Source organism: Aotus nancymaae, unplaced genomic scaffold (assembly GCF_030222135.1).
Source record: "Aotus nancymaae isolate 86718 unplaced genomic scaffold, 86718_ANA_hifiasm-v0.15.2.pri h1tg000067l, whole genome shotgun sequence".
In the NCBI taxonomy this organism is placed as follows: domain Eukaryota; kingdom Metazoa; phylum Chordata; class Mammalia; order Primates; family Aotidae; genus Aotus; species Aotus nancymaae.
In genome coordinates, this window is record NW_026988482.1 from 16,114,069 (window position 1) to 16,126,141 (window position 12,073).

Sequence of the window (12,073 nt, forward strand, 5' to 3'; positions counted from 1 at the left end):
TGCCTCAGGACTAAGAAAAAAACTCCAGAAAGAAGGAAAGCCATGTATGTGCATGGGACCATGCTCACTAGTAAACAGAGTCCTGGAATCAGATGCTATTTCACCCTCCTATGCGGCAGAATCAGGGAGGGAGGAGGCTCTCCCTCTCCCCTACATCAGCAGACCAGGATACTAAGGGGCAGAGTGAGAACTCACTCCCAGGCCTGCTGACCCCAGCCATGTCCACACTAAACCAGCCCCCACCCCCGTCTATCCTCAAGCCACTTCCTCCTGAAGCAAGCAGGGGCCACAGGACTAACAATGGAACTAGCACTTTTCACAGTCAGGATCTCAGAGGCTGGAAAACCATCTAAATACGGCATCCACAATTGTAGGGGGGCCCTTGTGTCTGCTTTCTCCTGGTGCTGAGGCTGATGGGGGAGGGGGCAGAGAAGAGGCTGCCCTGGGATCTCCAATCCTTATCTACTGTACCCCAGGTTCCAAAATGCACACACATCCCCCTGCAGGAACTCTCCCCATAGAAACATGTTTGCCTCATGATGACTGATTAAACATTGATCATTGAACGGTTTCCTGATTTGGTTTCAAACTGAACAAAGTTATGAAGTTCTATAAACCAGTCTTAAAAGCCTCCTGTTTTATGAAATTGATCTCAAAGAACAGTAGAGAACACTAAAGACCTCCCATGGCAGTGAGTAAAAGTACAAAAAGTACAGAACAAAGAAATAAAAACTAAATATGGCTTTTACTACATTTGTCAAATTTTACTTAAAGAATAGAGAAAAAATAGTATTTTAAAGGCTTTCTGTAAAAGGCCACACACCTCAGTGTTTCATGGAAGGAAGGGAGGGAGGGAAGGGAAAAAGAGATAAAGGGAGGGAGGAAGCAGAGGGAAGAGGGGAAGGAGGGAGGGAGCAGGGGAGGGAGCTGCCAGTCTAGAATTTCCCATTTGGGTTTTGCCACCAGCCGGCAAACATTCTGGCCCTGCCTCAATTCTTTCTCATGTATGCCTGTGAACCTAGGCTATGAAGCACCCAGGGTCAATTACCCGAATATTACACCAGCCTTTGCCACCCAGCAACACTGACCCAAAATGTCTTTGAAAGAGTCCAGCCATCTGCCTGCAGCCTCAAGACAATAAGGCTCCATGACAGACATTGACATAAGGACTCTCAGGAGTGATAACACCCACAATGCCAGGAGAGCTGGATGGGGCCACCCCAATTTGCTGCCAGCTGGCTTTGCTGTTCTTTTCTACAATGGCAAGCGTCACACTAGGCTTCAAGAGATGCGGGCAGAGAAGACTCAGGTGCAAATCCTACCTTTTGAGGGATTTTATAACGGCTTGCATTGTCTGCTCTTTTTACCCAAATAGATCTTCTTAGGACACACGAGCAGGCTGGGGCTGATGGTGGTAATCACACGCTAGATGTTATGGAGATTTCAGAAACCCTGATTCTGGGAGCTGGCGGGGAAGGGGAAGGGTGGAGGGAGATACGAAGAACTTTTGGCAGCATTACTTTTTTTTTTTTTGACACAGAGTCTCACTGTTGCCCCAGCTGGAATGCAGTGGTACGATCTAGGCTCACTGCAACCTCCGCCTCCTGGGTTCAAGTGATTCTCCCTCCTCAGCCTCCTGAGTAGCTGGGATTACAGGCATGCACTGCCACATCCAGCTAATTTTTTTTTTTTTTTTTTTTTTTTTTGGTAGAGATGGGATTTCACTGTGTTGTCCAGGCTGGTCTTGAACTCCTGACCTAAAGTGATCCATCACCTCCCAAAGTGCTGGGATTACAATTACAAGTGTGAGCCACCGCGCCTGGCCAGCAGCATTACTTTATTTCTAGTTCACATGACCCTGAAAGGAAGGCAGGTCAGAATTAGCAATTATCACATGGTGCAAGAGGTGACATGTCTTGCAGAGAATTTGCTTATCCCCTATCAGAAGCTTTTCTCAAAAGGCAAAAGTGGGTGGTCTAAGAGTCTGTGAATAACTGTAGCTCCACACTCTTTGGTGCCATTTGGAGTCAGGACTCACATTGCCTCTGAAACAGCTGATAACTCCTGTGTACTTACAATGTGCCAGGCACAGCACTAAGTACCATCTTAATTGTCTCAAGCCAGAACTGTACTATCCCCACTTTATAGATGAGGACACTGCCATCCAGAGAGGAGCCAAGCTAACACTTAGGGAACCTACTATGCTCCATGCACTGTTCTAAGGCGGTGACATACACTGACTCATTCCATTCTCATAACAACCCCATGACACATGAATAGCTATTACCTCCATTTTGCCAGTGGGAAAACCAAAGCCTCGAGAAGTTCAGTAACTTGGCCAGAGACTCACAGCTAGTCAGTGATGGGGCTGCCCTGAACCCAGGTACACTGGTTCCAGGGCACATCCTCTTTTTTTTTTTTTTTTTTTTTTCCTGAGGCAGAGTCTCGCTCTTTCTCCCAGACTGGAGTGCAGTGGTGTGATCTTGGCTCATTGCAACTTCTGCCTCCGGGTTAGAGCGATTCTCCTGCCTCAGCCTCCTGAGTCGCTGGGACTACAGGCACCTGCCATCACACCTGGCTAATTTTTTGTATTTTTAGTAGAGACAGGGTTTCACCATGTTAGCCAGGATGGGATCAAATTCCTGACCTCAAGTGATCTGCCCACCTCAGCCTCCCAAACTGCTGGGATTACAGGCATGAGCCACCACACCCGGCCAGGTCCATGTTCTTAACCATAATACCATATGGCCTCTTTTAAGTAACCTCCCAAGATCAAAGCCTTGACCTTGGGAGTCACAGTGCTGCAACTGGCACCCAGCTCTGCCTGATCCTGAGCCTGAGCTCCTACTCTGATTCACTAATCCCCTTTTAGCCTCCTCAGACCTGCCTGCCTCAGTGCTCCCTACACTGGACATCAAGGAACGATCAGACACAGCCATGCACGGCCCCATGCAGTACAATGGAGTCTATCGAATGGAATGGTGAAGAAGTCCTTCAAAATTTCTGGGCTCCCATGGCCATGGCCAGTGGCACTTGTAAGGAGGCAGACACTACCAGCAGGATGTGTGTGATGGGGCCCAAGCAAGGGACATGTGACCTTTGAAAAGTGACTATCCACGTTCTTTAAGCATGGACCACACATAGTGACTTCCTTCCAAAGAGTATAGTACAGCATGGGGGAAAAGAGTAATTTACAATGGAGAAACCTGACAAACACTTCTTTAGCCCCGTGATCGAAATCAACAGGAACAGTGATAAACCATGTACCCTTGATATGATGTGATGTGTCACTGATATGACGTGAGGGAAACAGCGTATCTCCTCTGTGTGTTCCTCCCGTAACTTCCCAAAATACCATAACCCCAGTCTGATGATGAGAAGAACATCATATAAATCCTAAGTGGGAAACACTCTGCAAAACAGCTGACCAGCATTTCTCAAAACTGTCAAGGTCATCAAAAACAAGGCAACTTGGGGAAAATTTCACAGCCACCTCCTCTGGAAGCCTTCCTTCTTCCTGCAAGTGCCTGTGACCTGTCCTCTTCTGAAGCCCTCAGCATTGAGTGGCTCTTCATGTTGTTTGCCCTCATTGCTGGACCATGCCACCTGCCCCACTGACATGAGCCCATAAAGCGGCAGCCCAGCAAACATCTCTGAGACACCCAGGGTGGCCAGCACCATGTCCTGCAAACAGCAGTGCTTGGCATAGGCTGGGGACTGACAAAGGATTGACCGCAGGACAGGAGAGCCTTCCAGGGATGCATGGGGATAACAGGAGAGTCTCCTGGGGGGCTCTGACCAGCCTGGGGCCCTGCTGCTGATCTGGAGGCCTGCCTGCCCTGCTCAGGGAGAACCCACCACAACCACAGAGCATGCACCGCAGCACAGCCCACGCTGCTGGGCTGGAGCCAATAGCGCCTCAGGCCGTGTGACATAGGAGGGGGAAGCTGGCAGTCCTGGAGGAGTTGCCCTTGGCTCTCTCCAGCTCCAGTGGGGCAAAAAATGTTTTCTTTTCCATTGCATAAGATGCTTCCAGTGGTGACAAACCCAACACCACAGACAAACGGAAATCAAAGCCCCATGGATGCTGGTGAAGAGCAGGGAGTGCCTGTGTCTCTGTGGAGGGCACATAGGCAGGCAAGTGTGAGCAATGCGGCCAGCCAGGTCAATCTGCATGTGACCCCCAACAAGCAGTGAAGAGAAAAACAAGCTCTGACCAAAATCCCAGCCAGCACATCCTGCCTGGCAGAGCCCCTTGGTTCTTCCTGAGGCCCCTGCTCAGATGTGGTTCTGGGCAGTGCTGCTCCAAGGGGGCGACCATGACAAAATGCATAGGTGTGATCAGCCCAACACCTTCCCAGCCAGGTCCCCTCTGAAGGGCGTGACATGGGGCCCAGAAGGCAGGCAAGAAGGCCAAGTCCTGTAAGCTTCACAGGGCTGTGCATGTGTACGAGGCTGGGTGTCCAGGTCCGGACATCAGAATGGGCATAAGCTTCAGACTGAGAACTCCAAGCGGCAGGGAGGACGCAGATCACTGCAGGACTCGGAGAAGTGGCCTAACCTCTCAGCTCCTCCCTTTCCTTTCCTGTCCAGTAGGGACAGCCACTGTCTCAAAGTTCTTATGTGGCGGCCTGAGGTGGTCCACGTGAGAAGTCAGACGCTAACAGGCTTAGAACTGTGCAGACACTAGCAGGCTTGAAAACTGAACCTCACCTGTGTGAGTGGACAACCTGGGCAGCTGGGGTTGACACACCCTGGCCTTACAAGGGTCACCTCTGGCCCACTAATTACACCCTTGGGAGTTATCATAGGAAAGAATCCTAATTAGAGAAAATAATCTGTATGCATGTGGATATCCATCATATAGTTTATGATATTAGAGAAAATAGAAAGCATCCAGCTCGCTAAGAACAGGGAAATGAGAAAGTGAACTGAGGTTCATCTCAATAAAACCATTCGAAACATTTTCAAAGACTGTAAGTATACAGAAAATGGGGACGTGAGCCATTGACTGAAAAAATCATGACATAGTTTCATTTGTACAATTTCTTTCATTCTGGGGGGTTGAAATGAAGATTCAATTTCAAATCTTGATCTATAAAAAAAGACTTGGAATGATTTGAATATACAGCATAACTCCTACTTTGTCTAAATTTTTAAAAAGCTGCATGTTGGGAATATAAAGAAGATAAAGAATTAATGATGGCTGGGCATGGTGGCTCATGCCTGTAATCCCAGCACTTTGCAAGGCTAAAGCGGGCAGCTCACCTGAGGTCCAGGAGTTCGAGACCAGCCTGGCCAACGTGGTGAAACCTTGTCTCTACTAAAGACACAAAAATTAGCCGGGTGTGGTGGTGCATGCCTGTAATCACAGCTACTGGGGAGGCTGAGGCAGGAGAATCTCTTGAACCCAGGAGGCAGAGGTTGCAGTGAGCTAAGATCACACCATTGCACTCCAGCCTGGGTGATAAGAGAAAAACACCATCTCAAAAAAAAAAAAAAAAAAAGAATAATGATGATATTTATATAGCAGCAAAGAGATCACTTTTTTCTACTTTAATGTTGTTTTCAGATATCCTTTTTTTTTTATGGATTTCTGGGGCAAACACCAGACAGGACCCCCAGGAGGAAATCAAAGGAGCACAGGTTTTTCTCACCCAGCCCTCCTGGGTGAGACCAAGGGCTCAGGCCCTACCCACACCCCATTCTCACTTTCCTGGAGAAAAATGCTGTGAAAGAGAACAGCCAAAGTAGCAAGAATGCAGCAATTACACCAGAACAAAACCATCAACCAAAGCACAAAACAACACTCATTTCTATGATTAAGAAACAATGAATGCAAACAAGGCAGCAGTTAAGAATCACGACAAACTCAGGACAGCACAAATCATGTCTGAAAACAAAGTGTCCTTCCAAAAATTGCAGGAATTCCAAATGATCTGCGCGGTAGGAACTCCCCAGCGCTGCCAAGTGTGCCAGGCCAGACTTCCTGGCAGGACACGCCCCAGACACCACAGGAAACTCAAGGACTGCTCATTTTATTTTATTACTATCAAATTTTAGTAACTCCTCATAACTCTTTTCTTAGGAAGAGGATTTGGGCCATGTGTAAAAATAAATTGCTGAAAGCACATTATCATTCCCCTAAAGAACCCAAGAAAAGACTGGGTGTTTGAGTTGGCTGGAGGCACATCTAAAATAACTCCTTCCCCAGCACCGGGTGCAAGCCCCTTAGAGGACGGGGCCCATGCCTGGAGGGCCACCAATAATCACATCCATTTACTGCATCAACTGCAAAGCTCTGGCCAAAGCCTTTTCTCTGCAGACATCACCCCCATGAGCTACGCCAGGCTCTTGGGCAGGGATGAGTCAGAGAAGGCCGGAGCACCTTCCTGGCGCCATTCTCACCCTCTCCCAGAGCAGCCTGGGAGCTCCCTAATTCTTGTCATCGGTCCCTACACAATTCATTGCCTGGCTCTCCTATAGCTGGAGGCAGAAGTATTTTATCTTTCCTGAAAAACCACAGGAGCTATGTTTTACCTTCCTCTGGGTACTCCAAAGCGCAACCTGGCCAAGAGTTGAGCACACGATGGGCAGAGACCTAACAGCTGACAGAGGGAAAGAGGCAGGAGGGAGGGAGGTGAAGGGAGGTCAGGTACGCCGCTTCCCCCTGGCTCCCTAGAATACAGAAACCCCAAGGGGGAGTCCTACAAGCCCTGGGCTCTTCAGAATACAAGTTGAAACAGTTCACTGCTGCAGCCCCTCATTCTACAGGTGGGGAAACTGAGGAGGCCAAGAGAGATGAAGTGGCTCAGCCGTGAGCAACACCCACATCTGTTTGCCCGCTAGAATCTAAAACAGAACCACGTTCTTCTCAAGTCTGAGCCACCCACAGCCCCTGTACTGGGTCTGTCCAAGAGGTCACGTACGGGGCACCTGATGGGGTAGAAGTAATTGGAGAAGCAGGTTCCAACCTTGGCTCTGCCACTTAGAAGGCTGCAGAACCCTGGGCAGGTCTTGCAATGCCTCGGCTTTACCTGTAACCCCACAGGACAGGTAGAAGCACTGGGTGAGGTGACAGAGCTGCAAAGGATCACCAATGCTAGCTCTTCACCCTGGACCCTGTCGGTGAGCTCATCTCCTGTCTTCTTCAGCCTCCTGCCCAATGGAGCCCCCAAGCCCTTGCCTCACAACAAAGAGGACACTCTGAGGCCTCCATGGTGCTGGAACTTGCCTGCCAAGTCCCAGCAAGAATGCGTAGGCTTGCTTTTCCCTGCGGTAGGACAACCTGCCAACAGGAACTGGGCTTCCACTCTTAACTCCTGAGTTCCTGGTTCACCAGGCACCTTCTTTTTCACTTCTGTCTGCTGGGGTGGAGGAGCAGGCCTTCACCATATGGCCCAGCTTTCCTCTGAGCTACCAGGATCTGCGTAGTCTGGAAAAGCCAACCAGCCACAGTTCAGATAACTGCTACTCCAAAGCTCCAAACACCCATTCTCACCCCTAAGAAACTCAGGTCATGTGGCCAGAAACTGGCTGATATGGTGGCTGTGGTCCCCCCAAATCTCATCTTGAATTGTAGTTCCCAAATTCCCCACTTGTGGTGCAGGGGGAACCTGGTGGGAGTAATTTAATCATGGGGGCAGTTACCCTCACGCTGTCCTCATGCTAGTGAGTGAGTTCCCATGAGATCTGATGGTTTTACACGGGGCTCTTCCCCCTTTTGCTTGGCACTCCTTGCTGCCGCTATGTGAAGAAGGACGTGTTTGCTTCCCATTCGATGGCTGTAAGTTTCCTGAGGCTTCCCCAGCCATGCTGAACTGTGAGTTGATTCTTGATGTAGGAAGCTCTGTGGTACAAAGGGCTTGGCTGGCTCCCTCATCCCCTCTCTCATGTTCAGTAAAGCTATTCTCTCTGATACAGGGCATAGGCAATGATAGAACCAGGGAAATGAATGCAAAAGCCAGACACCCAGGGGCTGCTGCTCCTGGAAGCCCAGGTTACCTTTGGGCATGATCTGATGCATGGCAACCGAGAGGAAGAAGATGGAGTCGCTGTAGTAGGTCCCCGAGCCAGCACTGAAGTGCTTCTGCATGGCCTCCACGACGGGGAAGAGCTTGTCTGTCAGCACAGCAACGTCGTGGAAGATGACCTGTAGCAGGTGCAAGAAAACCAAGACTTAGGAAACCAGTTCTTCTCACTGCAAGCTCGACACCCAATACCTGGCCCGCAGAGGCAGACAGTGCCTCTCCAGGGTCCATATGCAGGGAATGGGGCTGGGGGTAGCAACAGAGAATTAAGGAAATGAGAACCAGGAGTCAGAGTTGAGGCCGCACTAAGGGGACGGGGACACTGTGTGAGGAGTGGCGTGCAGGCACGCATGTACGGGGTATGCAGTGGGAGAGAAGTGGGAAGACAGGAAATGGAAACAGCCCCTGGTCTGCTTCCTGCTTTTGAACTTCAAGCTGGATCACCCTGAAGGTAGCTCTGTGCCCAGTGACTGTAAACCGTGTGAGAACGTGTGATCCACATCATACTGCATGGCTAAGACTGCGTCAGGCATCACCACCTCCTGGTGGCCACTGCGTCTGTTCCATAGGCCAGTCCGACAATCCCGCTCTACCTCCCTCATCCAACAGTGTGAACAAGGAGAGGGTCTGGCCACTGGTAACCAGAACCCGGAAAATGCTCAATGCTGCAGTAAACTCATTCAATTCAGCCAGCATTTTTTTAGTATTGCTGACACTTTGGAGGCACTGTGACAAGTATATGGAATAACCAGGTACACTTTCCTCAAAGCACTTAGAAGTCTAGCGGTATCATCAGCTACGGCAGAGCTTTGCAATTTATGAAACACTCTCACATACACACACTGATTCCCATGACAACCTAGGACTTCTGTGAGGCAGACATCACTATTATGGCCTCCAAATTACAAAAAAGGACACAGACACTCCGACAGGTTACTTGCACCAAGTCAAACAGACAATAAATGCAGCCAGAACTTGACTCTGGCCTCCAGATTCTCAGCCCCTCAGTCTTTCCACTATAAACACATCCTCATTCCTTAACAGCAACCAACAAAGGACAAAGAGATCACTCAACCCGCAATTAGAGCAGACAAGAGTACTAATGGGATCCTGAGTTGGGTTTCTTGTCTAACACTATTCCAGAAGATGAGAAGTATGGCCCATACATAGCCCCAGCTTCACACGTGATGCCAGATGACTATGTGCTCTTTCCACACGTCTTACAAGTTCTTCCTGCTGCTGTTGCCCCCCACAGGATCTAGACCATTCTACCACACACAGGAGGCACTCAAGTCAGAAGGCTGGATGTTCCTCCCCCTCCTTCCTCAGTGCTCCTAAGAGTTCTGCAAGTGCCATCTTCTACCACCATCTTCTCTGGCAGGTGACAGGACAAACCTGCCACACTGAATCCTGGCTGCTCAATCACCACCTCATCAACTCCAAAGAGCCCACCTGAACAGGTGCCAGCAGCAAAAGGTAAAGCCAAATGAACCCCTGACTGCCTGGTTTACACCGTCACTTGGCCTGCCAGCAGAATAGACAGTTGTGAGTGGAGCTCAAGAAGTTCTCCAACAGGTGGGCTCCACTCCGTCACTCACCTTTGCCCTTTCCATCCACCTGCCCACCCAGTCTCACGGTGTTGCCTGCACTACCTGCACTTCCAGAACCTCTGGCTGCCGTGGCCCTGTAAAGCACCCTGTCTGCTTTTGACCTATATTTCCCTTATTTCTTATATATTCTTATATATGTATCTTTTTTTTTTTTTTTTTTTTTTTTTTGAGATGGAGTTTCACTCTTATCACCCAGGCTGGAATACAGTGGTGTGATCCTAGCTCACTGCAACCTCCACCTCCCGGGTTCAAGTGATTCTCCTGCCTCAGCCTCCCAAGTAGCTGGGATTACAGGCGCCCACCCATGCCCGGCTAATTTTTGTATTTTTAGTAGAGACGAGGTTTCACCATGTTGGTGAGGCTGGTCTCAAACTCCTGACCTCAGGTGATCCACCCACCTCAACCTCCCAAAGTGCTGGGATTACAGGCGTGAGCCACTGCAACTGGCCTGTATCTCTTACGCAGCTTATTTCTCTTATATTTCTTATTAACCTGTATCTCTCTTAGTTCACATTTCCATTTATTCTTGGGTCTCTATTAATTTCTAAAACACTATTAAACTTAGCAAAACTTTTTATTTTTTATTTTTGTGGATACAGAGTAGGTGTGTATATTTATGGAGTATATGAGATATTTTCATACAAGCATACAACGCATAATACATCAAGGTAAGTGAGGTATCATCACCTCAAGCACTTATCCTTTGTGTTACAAACAATCCAATTATTTTAGTTATTTCAAAATGTATAATCAAACTATTTTTTACTGTAGTCACCCTGTTGTGCTAGCAAATACTAGGTCTTATTCTTTTCAAATATTTTTTGTATTCATTAACCATCTCCCCCTCCCCCCAACTCACTCCACTACTCTGCCCAGCCCCTGATAACCATCATTCTTTTTTTTTTTTTTTTGAGATGGAGTTTCGCTCGTTACCCAGGCTGGAGTGCAATGGCGCGATCTCGGCTCACCGCAACCTCCGCTTCCTGGGTTCAGGCAATTCTCCTGCCTCAGCCTCCTGAGTAGCTGGGATTACAGGCACGCGACACCATGCCCAGCTAATTTTTTGTATTAGTAGAGACGGGGTTTCACCATGTTGACCAGGATGGTCTCGATCTCTTGACCTCGTGATCCACCCGCCTCGGCCTCCCAAAGTGCTGGGATTACAGGCTTGAGCCACCGCGCCCGGCCAACCATCATTCTAATCTCTATCTCCAAGAGTTCAACGGTTTTAATTTTTACCTCCCACAAATAAGGACATACAAAGTTTGTCTTTCTGTGCCTGGCTTATGTCACTTAACAAAATGACCTATGGTCCCATCACCGTTGTTGCAAATGACAGGATCTCATTCTTACTTATGGCTGAATAGTACTCCATTGTGTATATGTACTGTTTTTTTTTTCCATTCATCAGTTGATGGAAACTTAGGCTGCTTCCAAATCTTGGCTGTCACGAACAGTGCTGCAATAAACATGGGAGGGCAGATATCTCTTCAATATACTTATTTCCTTTCTTTTGGGTATATATCTAGCAGTGGGATTGCTGGATCATATGGTAAGTCTATTTTCAGTTTTTTGAGGAGCTGCCAAACTCTTCTCCATAGTGACTGTACTAACTTAATTCCCACCAACAGTATATGAAGGTTCCCTTTTCTCTACATCCTCACCATCATTTGTTATATGCCTTTTGGATAAATGCCATTTTAACTGGAGTGAGATATCTCATTGTAGTTTTGATTTCCATTTCTATGATGGTCAGTGATGTTGAGTACCTTTTCAGATACCTGTTTGCCATTTGTATGTCTTCTTTGGAGAAACATCTATCCAGATCTTTTGCCCAATTTCTATTTTTTGAGACAGAGTCTCACATTGTCACCCAGGCTGGAGTGCAATGGATCTCAGCTCACTGCAACCTCTGCTCCCGGTTCATGCGATTCTCCTGCCTTAGCCTCCCAAATAGCTGGGATTACACCACCATATCTGGCTAATTTTTTTCAATTTTTTAGTAGAGACAGGGTTTCACTATGTTGGTCAGACTGGTGTCCAACTCCTGACCTTGTGATCCGCCTGCCTCAGCCTCCCAAAGTGCTGGGATTACAGGCGTGAGCTGCTGGCACCTGGCCTTGCCCAATTTTTAATTGGATTATTAGATTTTTTCCTACAGAGTTGTTGGACCCCCTTATATATTCTGGTTATTAACCCCTTATCAGATGGACAGCTTGCAAACATTTTCTCCCATTCTCTGGACTCTCTCTTCACTTTGCTGATTGCCTCTCTCACTGTGCAGAAGCTTTTTAACTGGCTGTGATCCCATTTGTCCATTTTTACTTTGATTGCCAATGCCTGTGGTGCATTACTTAAGAAATTTTTGCCAAGTCCAATGTCCTGGAGAGTTTCCCCAATATTTTCTTTCGGTAGCTTCATATTTTGAGGTCT

General features: G+C 48.1%; 1 protein-coding gene across 2 annotated transcripts in view; it reads right to left on the minus strand.

Annotated features, from left to right (window-relative positions):
- The window catches only part of XXYLT1 (xyloside xylosyltransferase 1), a 194,595-nt gene that overhangs the window by 133,947 nt on the left and 48,575 nt on the right, over positions 1-12,073 (minus strand). For both annotated transcript variants that reach the window (XM_012448961.2, XM_064366945.1), the window contains exon 2: positions 8,005-8,152. In XM_012448961.2, coding sequence (XP_012304384.2) covers positions 8,005-8,152 — 148 coding nt within the window. The remainder of the gene's footprint in view (positions 1-8,004; positions 8,153-12,073) is intronic.